Source organism: Triticum aestivum, chromosome 5B (genome assembly GCF_018294505.1).
Source record: "Triticum aestivum cultivar Chinese Spring chromosome 5B, IWGSC CS RefSeq v2.1, whole genome shotgun sequence".
Classification (NCBI taxonomy): Eukaryota; Viridiplantae; Streptophyta; class Magnoliopsida; order Poales; family Poaceae; genus Triticum; species Triticum aestivum.
This window is the reverse complement of record NC_057807.1, coordinates 469,530,240-469,548,487: the sequence shown is the minus strand read 5'-3', so window position 1 is coordinate 469,548,487 and position 18,248 is coordinate 469,530,240. Positions and strand designations below refer to the sequence as shown.

Genomic DNA, 18,248 nt, shown 5'->3' with positions numbered 1-18,248 from the left:
GAGATCTACAAGAAATAAGTGATTCCGGTTCAAGAATGCGCTGGTATGAACAATGTTAAACCGGAGGCAGTACATTTAAACCGGATTTTTTTGCAGTGGCATCATATGGCTATAGAGTTCTGGCGGTTCAACAAGGGGACTAATGGTATATACCGGTTTATTAACATTTTCTATATTAAGTTAAACCGCCTGATCTAAACATTGAAAACAATTGAGGTGGCGGATGGCTAAGTATGCAGAAACAGGTTTCACAAGGTCTTATGGCAGCAATGGATCTGAAGCAAGTTCAGAAAAACAGAAAATATTCAAAAGGTTAAAACAGAACGGAAGTGAATCAATGGGCAGGTATGTAGATGAGATCTATGGACTTGAGCGTGAAACTACAGGTGGATGCTAAAAGGCTACTGCTAATCAGAGCAGGGTTTCACAGATCTATCCAGGAGTCTGGGTACGAGTATGAACAAGTGCTGAACATGGCAAGAACACGAAACCCTAGAATAGATCTATGTTAAGAGGAACAGAAGGCTTACCAGAGTCGAGGAAGACGCGGAAGGCTACCGCGGTACTCTGGTGCATTCAGGTTGATGCAGCGGCCCAGGACGGTGCAGAGGTCAACGGCGGCGGCGGAGTTCCGAGGCTGGCGACGCGAGGAAGACAAAGAGAAAGAGACGAAGGGAAGAAAAGGAAATGACCCTTTGGTCCTATTTATAAGGCAAGGGACGTGTGTCAGGCGCGCGAATCCGGGAGCCACAAGATTCGGAAGTGGAGCTGCTGCCTTGGGTATCGCAGATCTATTAATAAAAGAAGGCATTATAAATGTTAACTTCATGATGACGTCATGCCGGTTTACAACAATCAGAGATGATGACGACATGGCGGTTTACCAATTACCAGAAGATGTTGAAGACAAAGATTTTTGTGAAGGATTGACATGAACCAGTTCAAATCAATCTGGGGCCTAATGTTGGGGATATTACTGCTAGGTGTGAACCGGCCTACCTGGGCCGGGTTAACTTCATTAGTAGTATAAAGGTGATTAAGCAGATGAAGGCCCAAGGCCTGTAGTCGGTTTAGAACCTGTAGCCGTAAACCAGCTTGATATGTAAACTTGCATTGTAAGTTAGGAATAGAGAGAGACCAACTGGGATACGAGTATGAACCAGTGTGGGACTCTGTGGACCGACGGGCGTCACCCGTGTATATAAGGGGACGACCCGACGGCGGTTCAGGGACAGACAACAACAACTCGAGCCTAGGCGAAGCTTGTTTGCTCCCTAGCCATCGAAACCACATCAATTCCATCACAACTAGACGTAGGCTTTTACCTTCATCGAAGGGGCCGAACTAGTATAAACCCTTGTGTCTTTGTGTCCACTTTAACCCCTTCAAGTTAACCCGTAGCGATGGCTCCACGACTAAGTCCTTTCACAAGGACATCTGCCGTGACAAATCCACGACAGCTAGCCAGTTGGAAAGCCAAATTCTTGTCATACGGGGGGCCATTGATCTTGATCAATTCCATCCTAAGCAACATGGTTTTATATATGTTGTCATTCTTCCATCTACCGAAAGGGGTTCTTCAGCGTCTCGATTACTTTAGATCTAGGGTTTTTTGGCAGAGTGATAATGAATCAAAGAAATATCGTCTGTCTAGGTGGACTGTATTATATCGACCTAAAAGTCAAGGGGGACTTGGAATTCAGGACCTTGAGATTAAAAATATTGCTCTTCTCAGCAAATGGGTTTATAAACTACTCACTGAGAATGGAGTATGACAGGAAATCATTCGTAACAAGTACGTGGAATCCAAAGCCATTTCTCAAGTCCATTGGAAACCTAGTGACTCACATTTTTGGTCTGGAGTCATGAAGGACAAGGAATTCTTTTTCCAATTTGGGACTTTCTCGGTTAGGGACAGTTCCCAGGTTCGATTCTGGGAAGACACCTGGCTAGGGACCACACCACTCATGGTGCAATACCCGAGTTTGTATAGGATTGTTAGACATAAATTTGTCACCATCAAACAAGTTTTGGGACAAGAAAACCCTGATATTTCTTTCCGTAGGGACCTTTTAGGACCTCGCCTGGCAGCTTGGAATGAGCTACTCATACGTCTAGAGGCTATTCAGCCGTCAGATGAACTGAATATCTTTCGGTCGAATTTGCATCAGAATTGCTAGTTTACAGTCAAATCCATGTATGATGCAATGGTCCATTGTGATGTTCCGGTTGATAACAGGAAACTGTGGAAGCTTAAAATCCCTCTAAGAGTGAAGATATTCCTCTAGTTCCTAAACAGAGGGTTATCTTAACTAGAGATAATCTGGCAAGACGCAACTGGCAAGCCACCAAGGCGTGTGTCTTTTGCCAACATGACGAGTCTATTAAGCACTTATTTTTTGAGTGTAAATTCGCTCGGGCGGTTTTGGCCATAGTTTAAGTGGCTTCAAATACCCACCATGCAGTGCTCGTAACATGTTCGACAACTGGTTGAGAGGTATTGATAAACAATTTTCTGCACATATTCTTGTGGGGGCGGCTGCCTTATGTTGGGCATTGTGGCTTACCGGTAATGATGTGGTTTTTAATAAAAAAATGTGTTTATCTCCTATGCAGGTTATTCATGTATGTACGTGATGGCTCCGTACTTGGTCTATCATGTAGAGACCGGTGGACAGGGACCTTTTTATGATGGCGTCTACGTGGCTGGAGCGTACGGCCAGAGAGGTTTTCTCCCCCCATGGATGGCAGTGTGATCTTCGGATAGGATCTGCCACATCATAGGCTGGACTAATTTATCTTTTTTGAAGTTGTAAAACAATTTTATTTTTTGGGTCGGTTGGACTTTTTGGCTGTGTGCATCGAGTTATGCAGAGGCCGGGCATTCTTTAGATGCGATTGTATCACCTCGATATATCAATTCAACAAATGTCCTTTATCGAAAAAAACATGGCTGGTGTCTGAACTGCCGCAAAGCATCCTGGTTTGCTTTCGATTTGCGGTAAAACAGACACCCGAACTGGTCTGCGGACAATGTGGGACACATTAGATGGCTTGGGCGAGATATGGGTGTCGGTGTTGGAGATGCTCTAACATGAGGTACTACCTCCGTTCCACCATAATTGAAGTTCTGCATTTGTCCTAAGTTAAATTTATTTAAGTTTAACCAATTTTATAGAAAAAAATATATTAACATCTGAAACACCAAATTAGTTTCATTAGACTATTTATAATATATATTTTTGTACTATAGTAGAACAATGCCCATGCATTGCAACGGGATATAAATATTCTAATACGCTTAGCTTGTGATTTACCTATCAATAATAATGCAATTATGTAAATAAATATTCATCAAATTCTGACTGTGAATTACCTTATATTTTAGTTAAAAGTTTGATAAGTAAAGTAAAGTGGAATTGGTTCAGAAGGTAGGTAAATTAAGATAATTGATTATCATATACATGGAAGGTTGGATGAAAGGTGGTGGAAAGATAGGTGAAATAGGAACATTACATTCTTTTGAAGTCGTAGAGATATGTATTTGGTGTTGTAAATTTTAGCATATTGTTTTGTAAAGTTGGTTAAACTTAAACAAATTTGACATAGGACAAACATGAAACATCAATTAATTACTTTATAACGGAGGGAGTATTAATTATACAGGCCAACAAATTGGTTAATTGATGTAAGATCTTTTATTAATGAATATCAATGAGCTAAATCCTGGCTACGCAGACGTGGCACTGGGCAATGCTAGAAATGTATTGTATTGTCCACACTTTTGTACAACGCGATCTATATATAGTTCTACTATCTTCATCATGGTCACTATGTATGCGTCACCCATCATAACCAACAAAGCGATTAAATTAGGTCGATGGTTTGCTTGTTTGATCTGTGCATATGCGTGGTGAAGTACCGTGCATGTTCAAACGAAGAACGGCACTCCCTCTGTGAATAAATATAAAAGACTTTAGGTCACTACTGAAAGTAGATGGGAATTGTTCGAGTACCATGTGCATGTATGGAAGTGATTGATCATTTCAAGCAAGCAAACGTAGCTACCTGTTGTTGTTTTTTTTTGATCGTATACGTAGCTACCTGTTTGTCCCCGTTGGCTTTGACAAATTCATGTTGGCCGGTCAGTTTACTTCCTTGCAATCCACGGATCGGGGCCGCGAAGACAATGCACAGGTAGGTGATAAGGACGGATGGACATATGCATGACTATTTTCGTTTAGGACTACATGGAAGAATAGTTATTTCAACTTGCGGGGTTGGCATATACGATAAGACAAACAGTTTTTTTTTACTAAAAGGTCAACAAAGTCTTGGCTTTCGTTTCCCCGTAATATATGTTTTTTTAATACAGTACAGACCCAAACGCTCATATAAACGTGCATACACTCACATTTATGAACGCACACACGCACGCTCTATCTCTATGAGCACCTCTCATAGACTGAGCCAGCATATCATTTAGAGATTTTATGAAGTCATTGTAGGCGTCTCGTAGTCGACGGGTACGTGTCCACCTAACCATCCCTACCACAGGTTGGTTCTTTTTCTTGAATGAAAGAGAGTTGCCTCTTGTATTTCTTTTTCACTGGCCCTTCATTCGGGAAGTCTTGCTCCGCAGGGGCTTTGATGATCGGTGGTTGACCAGAGTTATGCAGCTCGTCACCTACGGTAGGACCGCAGTTAACATTAACGGCGAGATCGGGCCATACTTTCCCACCTTTTGTGGGGTACGCCAAGGCGACCTGTTCTTCCCGTTTCTGTTTAACATGGTGGTCGATGCCCTTGCCGTCATCCTGGATAAGGCCAAATCTGCTGGCCATGTCCATGGCGTAGCTCCTCACCTGGTAGGAGGGGAAGGGGTCTCCCTCCTACAATAGATAGACGATACCATATAATGGTGGAGGGCTCCGCATCCGACATCAGTAATCTGAAGTTCCTCCTCCTATGCTTCCAATAGATGTCCGGGCTCACAATCAACTTTGATAAGAGCGAAGTGATGATTCTGGGCTACTCCCCTGAGGAAGCCCAAGCCATGGCCGGCCGGCTAAATTGTCGGCTGGGTACTTTCCCCACCTCTTACTTGGGGATACTCATTAGTGATTCCAGACTGACCGTGGCCGACCTCCGCCCGGCGGTGATTCGGATGCGCACTGGGTAGAGTCGTGTAAGGGAAGGTGGCTCTCGAAGGCGGCCAGGGTGATCCTCATTGACTCCTCGTTGTCCAGCCTCTTATGGTTGTTCCTATGAGCTTCTATAGCCTTCATGAGACTCTACATCAGGAGATCGCCAAGTACCAGTCCAAGTTTTTCTGGGCAGGCGAGGGCGAGAAGCAGAAATACCATATGGTGAGCTGGCCTGATATTTGCAAGCCCAAGGACTAGGGAGGTCTTGGGATCTTGTCTTCTCGACGCATGAACATTTCTTTCCTGAACCGATGGCTCTGGAGAATCGCCAATGGGGATGGGGGACTCTGGCTAACCATCATCCGGAATAACTACCTTCATGGTCAACCCCTAGCTTTCTGCCAGCGCTGTGGTGGCTCCCAGTTCTGACAGGCTGTGATACAGCTAATACCCGTCCTCCGCATCGGCACGTCCATTTCGGTTGGCTCCGGGTCCTTGACATGGTTCTGGTTCGATCGTTGGGTGGGGGACTCTCCCTTGGCCGCTTGATTCCCGGAATTATTCTCCATAGCGGTTGACCCTCGGGTCTCTGTCGAGACAACCCTTATTGACTTAGGGCGTCTCGCTTTCCGGCGCCCCTTCGGCCCCCTCGAGGTGTCCGCTTAGGACTCCCTCCTCCAGGACGTCACCTTTCTGCCAATGGACGTTGAGGGTGCTCCTGACTCCATATCTTGGCGGCTAGAGTCCACCGGCCGCTTCTCCACAAAATCCTTATACTCGGCCATCGCTCCTTCGTCGACCGCTGAGCCCTTTAACCTGATTTGGGACATCCGACTCTCTCTGAAGATCAGGATCTTCATGTGGCAGTGGATTCGGGTACGCCTACCCTCTGGGGTGGAGGTCCTCAAGCGTAACGGCCCAGGAGATGGGATGTGCCCTCTCTGTGGCACAGTGGAGGATGCTAATCACATCTTCTTCTCCTCCTCCACGGCCCAATTCCTGTGGTCTTGCTTTCGCGAGACGGTCGGTGGACAGTGGTGTAACACCAACTTCCCGAACCTACTTGCCGAGATCCATGCCTTCGCCCTTGCCACCGCCATATTAGATGGATTTGCGTTGGGTCCTCGCCTAGACGCTTTGGACAATCTGCAACAAGCTTGTCATTCAGAAAGTGCCTCTTCGACGTGTGACTGGCGCGGTCTTTAAACTATGTGGTTACCTGCAGCTTTGGCGGCCGCTTAGCCGCCCCCAGGACCGGGACGCCATCGACACCCTCCTCGTCGACCTTCACTCAATGGCCTTCCGTGTGGTGCCCCCACTGCCGCCCCCTCCTCCAGAGCCCGATTAGGCCTGCTGTTTCGGGCTGCTGCTGTGTGTGTGTGTGTGTGCGCGCGCGCGCGTGTGTGTGTGTGTGTGTGTGTTTGTGTGTGTGTGTGTGTGTGTGCGGTTTCAGGGCTTGTTGAGTTGTGCCCTCAGCATTAACCCCATTTGATATTGTGTGTGTTTGTGGACCTTGTGTGTGTGTGTGTGTGTGTGAACCTTGTTAGATGATTGGCTCGGGCGGTTTGCTTTATCTGTAAAGCGCGGTGAAAGCCTTTTTCGATAAAAGCCTAAGTTTTTGTTTTTATCTTTAGTATGTGTACATTTTTAGTTGTATGCATCCTAATCATGTAGAGGCTAGGTATATGCTTATGGTATTGATGCAAAATTATGAATCAATAAAAATACCCTTTATAGAATAAATAACTATAAATGTCTTAATAAGAGAGCAGGTAAAAGCCTCAAACTTCAGACTACCCTCGGCCTATATAACAACACTAGATCGGCAACGCGCCTTGGCGCGAGGGTGCCGGTGCCAACGTTATGGTTATGCAAGTAATGATCAAGTTAGTAGTAATTCAGGTTTATCATACTTACTCAAACATGATATAACAAAATAAAATTAAAAAGAAACATTCACATGTTATAGCCACTTGACAGGAAGTGCGCTTTGTCATGTTATAGCCATTAGAAGCAAGTGGTACATTCTTAATAAGAGAAGTAGCATGACATACGAAAAGAAAGACAATTTCAGTGTTATACGATCAACCAAAAAGGGTAAAATGTTAGTGCCTCTCAGTACATCGTCCAGATCCAGTGTCATGGTGCACACCATGGCTTCGCCATGAACCATATGAATGATGCCGGTTTCGCCTCGATATGATAATATGTACACGATTCACCAAATCCTCACCACTAGTCTGGTGAATCGCAAGATTGACTGCAGGGATTTTTCTTGTCAGTCTGGATGTTGGAGGAAACACAGCCGCCAATTACTTCTCCACATTACCCATATATATCCCCACCAAAAAATTGCTGCAAGGACTGACATGACAAGCTAGAAACCAGTAAGTGGCCCATGATAAAAGTGTTATCCACAGTCCACACCATAGTCAGTTTTGATGATGAGTCATAAGGAATAAGAGCATCCATCATGTCTATACATTATTCAGGTCTCATCCATGATGATCTAATAGAATTACACAATGAACTAAATATTTGCATCAGAAGAAACTGCATAAAATTCCAAATGATGGGCTTGGAGGTTGTAATAATTAAATGTGCATCCTTATTCTGATACAGGTGACCAAAATATATACTGGAATTCTTGTAAGATACATATGACCAAAATTAAAAGATATCATAGCTACACATAATTCAGTCCTCATCCATAATCTCTCCAATCCATGCATCCTCCAAGTAATGAGAAGTAACCAAGTAGCTCGTGACACAGGTTGAGTTTGAAAAGAATCTCTCCAATCTTGCAGCATATATAATAGAAGTTCATATCATTATGAAATCAGAGAGAGAAAGTGAGAGACTAAAGTAACAGACCTAAAAGATAGAAATATATTTTCATAGCAGCAACAACCCAAGCAATTAAAATTTGCCACTATAATAAGAAATCATAAGTAAAAGGAATTGTAGAACAGAAGAGGAGATACAGGTGAAATGAATGTAACAAACGCATGTAAGAAACTTGATAAGAAAGGGTGTGGTATTGGACACTGTTACCCCGGCCTACTCCTATGCAATCAGTGATGACTTATGACTCAGATCAAGTCATGTCCATCTATTTGAGGGTAAAATGCAAATAAAGGCAAAAAAATACAACCTTCATCCGGAAATACTTGTCGGAGAAATGGATGTACCTAGACGTAAAATTAAAAGGAGCAAAAGAAGATGGAATACATTATGGATAAAATTGTACTATCTTTTCAGTTCATCTAAGTAAACCCCAAGAACCGAGTTTTAACTAATCCTGTAACAATAGGTATAGTTCAGGTGGAAAAGGCTTGAGCTTTAAGCATAATATGAATACCAATCTCAAAAGAAAGTACGGTAAGAAATAAGGGTCTCCGATATTCACTTGCAACTTACCTATAAACTACACATCTTTCCGGCACTCGGGGCCCATAAAGCATCTTAGAGCAATCCTATATATCTCAAAAGATAATCATTCACCTGCATTGGCAAGTGAAAAGGCTTCATTAAGAAAATGTAACATCCATCATAAGTCCTAGACATAACAAACATATGGCTACTACTACTTAACTCATCAAGACCTGGAACTTTAGGAGCTGTACCATAAGGTGCTTTCGTTGCAACTGGAGTTTCATTCATAAAGTTACTACCAGGCATATTTTAGAGTGTAGATTCACTCATTTTTCTCTATATGTAGTCCATATTGGAGTCTCTAAAAAGATAGAGGGAGTATAACTGAACAAAGACTAAACCAAATTGCTCTTCCAATCCTTGTACAAAACAGGAAGCAAACTGAGGAGTGTTACCCACCAAAAAAAGTCTTCACTACCCTTAAAAAGAATCTGTAGTAGTTGCACTATGGTATTTATAGTTTTGAAATACACAGCGATAAATTCTGAGAAATATGGCGATATGGAGAAATGATAAATTACAAGGAGTAAAACTGCACCAGACCAATCCTGTTAAGGAGGCAGACAGAGGAGTTGAGAAGAATGCTGGTCGCGCAGAGCAGCAAAAAACAACCAAATATGCTGCCGTGTTCTTATTTTTCTATTGGAGAGAACGATTTTGCAGTATGTGCAAATACAAATGCGTATACACATTTGGATTGCGAAGCTTACATTTGAGCGAGAGCAGCGTCGCATCCCAGCAAATGGTTAAGCTTGCCATCAAGGATCAACTCCTTAGGAATCAGGATTATTTCAGTGATGAAGATAAACCAGTTCTTTCGGGAAAGGCCAAACTGGCATTACAGACCACGATTCCGCTAACAAAAGAAACACCAAATTGGCATTACAAACCACAACTCCTCTCACTAAAATTAAGAAGGGAAGTACAAAGAGTATATATATATATACACACACACACACACACAACAGATTTGGGTTGAGTACATCAGCAGAAACCAGAAGGAACAAAACGAAAAACAGAGCATCCGAAACAGAGTGCCAGATACCAAACAGAAACAGAGTGCCTCCCCAGCAGAGGACGGCATCATGAATAGTAATCCAGTGAGAGATTGTAAAAGAAAAGAAAAATGAGAACAGATGATTGGGCTGGCTGACGAAGCTGGAGAAGTTCTTGTGCTTGAAGTTGTGCGGGAGCACGTCCCGGTCGAAGGTGGAAGAATTCCACACGACGAAGGACCCCAGGAGATGACCCCGTCCAGCTGCGGCTCGCCTTCGAGATCGTACGTCTTGGACAGGAATGGTGGCAGCTGTGGCCCCTGCAACAGTGCCTCCATGGGCCGCGGTGGCAGGATCAGGTGATGAGCAAAACTAACTTAAGCTTAAGTTCCCCTGTTCCCTAATCTGGGAAATAGAGAGCTTTACCTTCATTACATGATGCACATCATTTGGATTGTTTACTTAGTACTCCCTCCGTCCGGGAAAAGTTGTCCAGAGCGCAGTGTAATGTTCTTTTTGCAAAACAACCCTCGAAATTTGAAAAGTGTCTGAAGTAGGTACCAGTCTCCTTCTCCTCCCTCCGCCCGTCCTCCTCCCGTCGCCAGGGGCCGGCGCGGTCGGATTCCGCCGCCGTGCTGGCGATTCCGGCGATCGCAGACACCCACGAACACCCGCGCCGCCCACCCGAGAACAGTTGCCCATTGATTCCGCCGCCCACCGGAGGCGAGCTGGTCCCCGATTCCACCGCGCGTCGCCAGGACCAACCGCCGACCACCTGCGCGATTCCGCCGCCGCCTACCTGCGTGATTGCGCCGGCCACCTAAGTGACGGAATCGCCCACCCGACGGTCACCGAGCTGGTAGCCAAACGCTCTTTCCCCGCCCCCGCCTCTGCTGCTGCTGCTACGAATCCAATCACCGGCCCCGCCTCTCGTAGGCATTCCGCCGCCGCCTACCTGCTGGACGCATGAAGATGTTTGGAAACAAACAATCAATCATTTTCTGGAAGCAAATTAACAATCCATTTTTGGAAACAAACAATCAATATGATTCCACCAGGTTCCTCGAGATTGGAGTATATTTCCAAATAATTTCAGTGCACAATCAATCAATTTTATTTTGGAAAGAATCAATATGATTCCACCAATTCCTCAAGTCTGGAGTATATTTCCAAATATTTTCAGTGCACAATCAATCAATTTATTTTGGAAACAAATCAACGTTCCACCAGATTCCTCAAGACAGCAGTATATTTTTCAAAACAATCAATCAAATGTTGTAGTCTTGACCAGGAGAATAACATTTTCAATCAAAAAGTTGCAGTCTTTATACATACGGTTTTCTTCAGTTAGTCTTATGGGTCATCCAAAAAATGGTTCATTGGAACATTCTTGTTGACTGCTCCTTGTGGTCAAATTCCAAATTATTGTAAGGAGTTAACTGAATTTAGTTTCGGTAAAGTTTACAGTAAAGCCAAATTAACTGAATTTTCAGTAAATTTAACAACAGGAATTTTCTTGCTGGCATATCTGAGAAACTCTAATTTTCTCACAATTTATCTGAGAAACTCTAATTTCTAACGATTTTTTTGCACTGCAAATTCACACTGGCGTTGCAAATCGTCAGGTGTAGTACTGGCATTGCATTGCAAATTCACCCTATATAATCCCTCATGACAGTTAGATGGAGTAGCACTCTTGATTAACAGGACAAGAACATGGTGGCAACACTGTTAGATGGAGTAGCAACTAACAGGGTGTGTTTCAGAATTAACAGGAACATGGTGCATATCTAGACTTTGTGTACTCTTGATTGCGGTGATTTTGGTAGATAATGTACTCCAGCAACGACATCTAGACACACAAAATCTTCAGATCCTACTACTCCACATGTACTCCAGAAATCACAGTTTCAGAATTAACAATCTGACATTAAGAGTTAAGATTTACTGAACTTGGTGAAGGTAGATCAAAATTTCAGTGTGGCACTGAATTTGTAAACATCTGAATTACAACACAGGATATTGACAGTAAATAAATTAGGCTAGATTCTGGACACATTTTGTGCAATCACTGAACTACAATGGACAATTTTGTTAGCTAGCAGCTCCTGAAGGAATACCTGTCATTGGCCTGAATAACCTAGACCTGCCCACCATTGAGGAAGCATAAGTTAGCAGATGAGTAAATGTTGATGTTGGTTTGGATAATCAGAGTTATGACCAAGTTGCAAATATCAAACATCACATTTGGTACTGCAGGCACTAATGACTGAACATCACATTGCAGCGAGCTATAACAATTAAATCACTGAACTAGCATCAAAACCTACTATAGTCCTGCAGGCACAAAAAAGGAAGGGGAATGCTAAAAATAGCAGCTTGTTGAGCTGGTTCGTCAAGTTCAGGAATTTGCAGAGAGGTTCAATGCAATTCTTTGCAAACTGAATTTCAACATTTTTCCCGTGAAGCACAAAGATCACATCAAGCACAAGCACAGCGGGGCAATATCAAGTGATTGGGACGCGGCATGGGGCTGAAAGGGGCAAAGGGCCTGACCTTATCGTCAAGGACAAGCCGCAAGCGCGCCACGGCCTTGCTCTGCCTCCGCATCCGGCGGCCCCGCACGGCGATCCCGAGCAGCGCGATGGCGACGGGCACCGACCACGCGCTCCTCGCTGCGCGCGTCGCCCACAGTAGCAGCACCTCCACGGGAAGCCTCCACCACGGCGCCGCCGCCGCGGCCCCTCCCTTCGCACCGCACATGGTGACCTTGACGGCGTTCGCGAGTTCGTTAACGCACCACAGCATGCCGACGTGCGCGCCAATGCCGAAGGTGACCTCCTTTGCCGCATACTCGCGCATCCACTTCTTCTGCTCGGCCCCGCCGCCGCAGCGCCGAGGAGGAGGACTTGGAAATGGCCGCCGCCGAGTAGATCGAAGAAAAATCGAGCCTTCTCCTCGCCGTGGATCACCACGGGGAAAGAGGAGGGGAACAAGGAGAGGGAAGCTGCGGGGGAGGCGTGGGGTGGGGGAGGCTTGGGGCAGGAGAGCTCCGGCGACGCGGGGACCTGCGGGGGGCTGCGGAGGAGCCGAGCTGCCGAGGCGCGAGGGAGCACGACAGAGGGGCGGGGGAGACGACGGGGAGCTGCGGGTTTGTCGGGAATTCGCCGGGGGTGTTTTCAGAAAAAGACCATGGAGACAACTTTTCCCGGACGGAGGGAGTAGTTAGTAATTGCCATTTTCCGCTTGAACGTCTCTGCTACACATCTCTATTTGAACCAAACAATGTGTGTTTCAGAAACTAAAAGATACGCCACGATAACCTAACACTTGAACCTCGATTGAGTGAACTGCTCAATCGAGTAAACTACTCAGTAATATAAATGGAGGTTTCCTACAATAAAACTTGTAGAATAGGTAGCTGAACACACAAGGGTAAGGAAACTGAGAAATATATCACAAGTCAGCATCAAATTTGTTTGAAAGTAAAAATTATCATTGTTTAAGCATCTCACTGAATCAGAATCCAAAAAACGTATAATTTTAATCCCCATTAACTCCGAAACTCAAAACCATGCAAGGAACATACATACACAGAAAAGTAACCAAGCATGAGATGTTTGACCTTTAAATCCTTACCTTACATATGAAATAAATGAAGTCGACATCCAAAAGCACCCTCCTGACATGGTGCAGACAGAGTAACTTTCGTCCCCTAAATTTTACAATAAGAAGAGAAGCAACGTAAACACATGAATTAGCTTAAACTGCATCGATCATAATTTAGCTAGCATCTGCTGCATATGTTTTCCCTTTTCTATAATAAAAGAAGAGGTTTGCATGTTAACTCGGTGGGCTAGGTGACGGAGACATTGATCTGGTGTGAGATAAAAGGTACAAATAAATCTGGTGTGATACATTGATTGTTCCTTGAATTTCACGGTACAGACTGAAATGAAGTAAGCACATAAATCACATTAGATTTAGGTCGTCATAGCTTTCATACTGATTGCTATTTTTAGTTCTCTTATAAAAAAACAAGAGGGTTTCATATACATATTCGGCTAGCTAGGCGACGATCGCACTGGCCTGATGTGGGACATGCATATATTCAGTTGTAGTTCAAGTATTTAAGTTCAGCTAGTGTACTTGCCAGTTGCCTGCATCCTAATTATCATGTAGAAGCATGGAGGAAACATGGCTGCAAAGCATTTGAAAAGCATAGACACGTAGTTTCTTTGTTCTGCTCTCATGGTCCTACTTTCTAATAGTGGAGTTTAGAAGCCTGAACTGGTGTTTTTTCTCAGTTATTGGGTGTTATAACAATCTTTGCCTCATGCATTTCTTTCTATGAATAACATAAAGTTCGACCCAGACAATTCTGTAATACCTATGAAACTGAGAAAAATGACCTCTTATGTGATGCTTTCCCTGGTATGCAAATATCCTTCTCATCATGTGGACCCATGGTATTAGATGGATTGTCACTGGTTTTATCTCATATATGGATACTTCATCTGTCCTGTCAATTTCTTCTAAGCACTGGTCTCGGCTGCAACCATAAAATCCCCTTTGCTTGACTTGATGCCTGCTCAGCCATAGTGACTGGATTTAAAATGGACATAAGAAAGCAGCATTTCAGTAGAGCTGTATCGGAATGCACAAAGGCTTAGTAACTGCAATACTAATTTACCAACAGATCACAAGATGGATTCTGGAAGTATTCTTGCTTGAACTGCTCTAGTAAATAGCCTATTGTCTATCACTACCAACAACTATCAGTCAATGAAGTAACTTCATCCCATTATAATTGAACAAAATAAGGATAAATATGCACATCGAGCCTCTCTTTCTTTTGTCAAACAAACAACACCAGGATCATCTTCAGTAAGAAGTGCACACAATAATCATGCCTCAGTTGATAAATAATAAAGCAACAATTAGAATATATAAAAAGTTAAAAACCTGACTTAAATAATTACGCAATAGCATGTCAACAATCGTACCTCACTCCAGGCTTAACCACACAAAATTCTAGTGGAATTGCTACGGCTATTTGTAGGTTCAATAATCAACTGGACACTGTTCTTCGATTGAGCTGATCCAAAACTGTGGCTAACCGCCTAGGCCCATGCTACCAAATCAGAGCAGTGTGGTACTACTAATGCCGAAGATGAAGACATACATATATTTATCAATGTGCCGCAGACTAATTATCATATTGTTGAATGGACACAAATAAGTTAATTCTCAAGTATATCTATCAAAATAATTATCATGCTGCTGAATGGACCAACCATTGCAGATTGCAGAAACCTTGCTGATAATCAAACACTTTTTTTTCTTTTTATGGGGAATCAAACACTAATGAATTGTTAAACTGGCTGCTTCTGTCGATGGAATCAGAAGAAGGAAGATTCTGGCAGCACTTAATTTTGACATTGCCGGAGTTAACCGAATTGGATATATTTTTATGGATGGGATGAAAGGAACCAGAATCAGAATCAGGGGCCGGTTCCGTCAGGCTAACCATCTTCGAGGCAAGTATCCTGTCATATGGCTGGTACGTGGTGAGCCGCTGATGGTGAGGTCCCTCTCCTGGTGCTCCTCCATCCATTCCCTCACCAAATCCAGGGATAGCTGCACAATCATCAGCACCAGCTACGTCAAGCTATTGATACTGATTTCCAGAACAAAACCGGAAAAGTTTCGAGAACAGAACAGAACATAAATGGAGGGGGAGAGGCACTTACGTGTTCTCGGTGAGGCCTAGCGGGATGACGCCGGCGGGGTTGGAGGCAGGGTGGTAGGGGTCATCGGCGCAGCGGCGGAGGCCGGCGTAGTAGAGGGAGTCCTCGTCGCAGGCGCGGACGACGGCGTCGCGGGCGGAGAGGGGCAGGAGCGCGCGCGGGGAGAGGCCCGCGAGAGGGAGCGGCTGCGGCCATGGGGGACCCTGGGGGCAGGCGGTTGCGCTTGATGTAGAGCTGGAGGAAGTAGAAGAGGCGCGCAGGGGATGAGGGAGCCGAGTATGAGGTCCCCCGGCCCTGCACCACCTCCTACAGCGGCACATCCCCTGTCTGCCCTCCTCCTCCTCACATGAGGAGCTGGAAGTCAGGGCAACTATGCACACATGCCGAGATCTATGTCATTGCCGATGTTGTAGAGTCGTGTGTATTGTACCATGCTTTACCCCTACCATATGCTGTTGACGTTCAAACTTTTTCCACAGTTGATGTCCTAAAAAAACAAACTTTTCCCCAGTGGAAGCATAGCTTTCACGAGCTGCACCTATAGATGTGTGTGTGTGTGTGTGTGTGTGTGTGATGTATTGTTCCATTAGTTCATTTTCATGTAAAAGCATGTACATTCTTGGCAAAAAAGAAAGAAATTGCGCGTGGTCTGAGATATATATTTCATTGTTCCTCCGAAATGAGCCATATTATACTACAACTGAAAGTAGGTTTGAAGGATTGAAACTCTATCGGGGTGAGTGTTGAGGCTTCCGATTAATGTTCATTCTTGCTATGTTTGTCTATGTGAGTCAGTATACAGTTGCTCTCTCTGTTTTCCCCAAAGTGCAGGGGAGAGGGCGGCAGCTTGAGCCATGACCATGACAGTAGTAACAAGACAGCAGAATATCTATTTACAACCCACATATTCAAAAATCACAACATTAATGGCTTTATGCATAATAAAACACCATATATTTTTTCTTAAATATATCCAAAGCTTTTAGGCTAAATATTAGTACCGTATACCATGAAGAAGGATTACTCCAGTAGACTTTCCAATCATCTTCACATGGCTGATGCTAATGAGTCCATCCCTGCTCTTATCACCTATATAAAACAAAGACCATCAGTTACAAAAATCACATTATACAATCCATGAAACATAGGAGGGATCTCAGGGGCAGGAAGAGAAGGGGGATCTCACCTTGGCTCCGAGACTGTTGGGTGCCGTCATGGAGGTGCTCTGAACCAGGAAACACCAATGATAACCACAAAGGACTGGAAATAACCACTTCCATGTAACTGAGAACTGTAAAGAAAGATACAAAAAGGTAAGGTGGATTGAAGATTTTCTCACAAAGCGTATAGAATTAATTCCCTGGACAAAACAATACCATCACACCAGATAAACCAGCATAAGATCATTTTGATTAACGGAACCATAAACACATTAGGCATAGAACATCAATTATCTTCCTAACCAACCATGTGGGCTATCCAATCCCTATGATAAATAAATAAGCAAGGATCAATCAAAACAAACCAGCACCGCTCAGATTTGTAGCATTAGTTGAACCAGTGATTAAGGAGCGAGAATGTGTCCCTTATGAAAAAATAGCATTAGTTGAACCATTGATTAAGGAGCGAGAATTTGTACTGAGATTTAATATGTGTGGTATTCAAAACTACTAAACTCTAGTGTCAAAAGAGATGTGATGCTGATGCATATACCTTTTCAGGACCTTAACCTTGTTTGGATAAATGCTCAGGTTTAACATCATATTTCAGGATCCTGAAGCATTCCAATCTCCCTCCCCCTGTTGTTGCGTCTTCATTCTTCAGCAGGCCCGAGCTGCTGCCAGGCCAATCACATCTGAACAATAGTAACTGAAACTGAAAATGGTACCAACGAATCTTAGACGCAACAGAAATGACCCAAAGCATACCTTAAATTACCTTTAATTTTGGGATCAAGCGGCTCAGCAGGGTTGCACCTCTGTCCCTCGGGATCCAGTTCTCGAGCGGATGAACACACACAGAGAGAGTAAATGGGAGGAGGCTCGTCCCCGCTCCTCGCCTCTGCTACTACAAAAGAAGAGAGAGATTAGAAAGAGGAGGAGAAGGAGGAGGAGGAAGGAGGGGCAAGGGATGAACTGACCAGATGTAGAGAGGAGGCGCAGCTCCATGGCCACCGGTGACGAACACCCGAAACCCTAACCACGGGCAAGGTCGCGGGTGAGCGATGGTGGCCGTGAGCGGCGAATCCGGCGGGAGGAGAGGACGCAATGGAGCTCGGCGAGCTCGGCGTTGTGCTGCGCGGTGGCGGAGATGTCGGGGCTCGCTGCTGCTTGGCGCCTTGGCCTGCTACTGCTGCTCCCCGCCGCCGCCGCCGTCATGCTCCTCGTCCTCCCTCCTCTGCTGCTCGTCGTCGTTGTGTGTGTGTGGGGGGGGGGGGGGGGGGGGGGGGGGGGCGCTCTGCTGCGGCGGATCTGGCCGCCGATAGCGTCGTTCGAGGCGGTGGGTGGCGGCGGCGGCGATGTGGGTGGGAGGAGAGGAGGCGCGCGGGAGGGGAGGGGAGGGGAGAGGAGGCGCGCGGGAGGGGAGAGGAGGCGCGCGGGAGGGGAGAGGAGGCGGCGGCAAGGTAGGAGCTGGGCGCGGGGGAGGCGCGGGGCGGAGGCGCGAGCGAGGGAGGAGGGAGGCGGCTGCAGGAGCGAGCGAGGGAGGAGGCGGCTAGGTTTCTGGACATGAGCGCCCCCCTTTTATACCCCCAATACGCGAAATGACCAAAATACCCCGGTGGGGGCACGGTATTTACATTTTGCTGCCATTGCTGTTCATTCCAGGAGTGTTCATCTCAGATCCGACGGCCCAGGTTCCTACAGATCTCGATCCGACGCCCAGAAACGCATCAAGGAAACCGATCCAACGGCCGAGAGTCG

The 18,248-nt window shown here is 45.1% G+C and overlaps 1 protein-coding gene across 40 annotated transcripts; it reads right to left on the bottom strand.

Moving 5' to 3' along the window:
* Positions 1 to 7,705: 7,705 nt before the first annotated feature.
* On the bottom strand, positions 7,706 to 17,778 carry LOC123112540 (uncharacterized). 40 transcript variants are annotated; one of them, XR_006455559.1, is made up of 13 exons: positions 17,468 to 17,773; positions 17,266 to 17,388; positions 17,041 to 17,182; positions 16,514 to 16,618; positions 16,329 to 16,416; positions 15,331 to 15,865; positions 15,108 to 15,217; positions 13,968 to 14,182; positions 13,217 to 13,292; positions 11,698 to 11,723; positions 9,293 to 10,535; positions 8,568 to 8,651; positions 7,706 to 7,947 (listed from the first exon to the last, which is right to left on the bottom strand). XR_006455559.1 is itself a non-coding variant. In XM_044533558.1 (9 exons), the coding sequence occupies exons 4-8, from the start codon at positions 16,605 to 16,607 to the stop codon at positions 8,613 to 8,615; spliced, it is 495 nt and encodes a 164-aa protein (XP_044389493.1). In that variant the 5' UTR covers positions 16,608 to 16,618; positions 17,041 to 17,182; positions 17,266 to 17,388; positions 17,468 to 17,777; the 3' UTR covers positions 7,706 to 7,947; positions 8,568 to 8,612. The 40 variants fall into 40 exon arrangements, 9 of the variants coding, with proteins under 9 accessions (XP_044389493.1, XP_044389490.1, XP_044389492.1 ...); XR_006455568.1 differs by having other exon boundaries at positions 13,990 to 14,182; positions 15,331 to 15,697; XR_006455566.1 differs by having other exon boundaries at positions 13,968 to 14,165; positions 15,331 to 15,697.
* Between the last annotated feature and the right edge of the window lie 470 nt (positions 17,779 to 18,248).

What these genes read in the sequence shown, in the direction of transcription:
- LOC123112540 (XM_044533553.1), bottom strand. Translation starts at nt 16,607, where the DNA reads ATGGAAGTGGTTATTTCCAGTCCTTTGTGGTTATCATTGGTGTTTCCT. An exon ending in ATCCTTCTTCATGGTATACG is followed by an intron (nt 14,166 to 16,328) that starts GTACTAATATTT and finishes ATGGCTGAGCAG; the next exon opens with GCATCAAGTCAAGCAAAGGG. An exon ending in TCATTTATTTCATATGTAAG is followed by an intron (nt 10,536 to 13,216) that starts GTAAGGATTTAA and finishes TCATGCGTCCAG; the next exon opens with CAGGTAGGCGGCGGCGGAAT.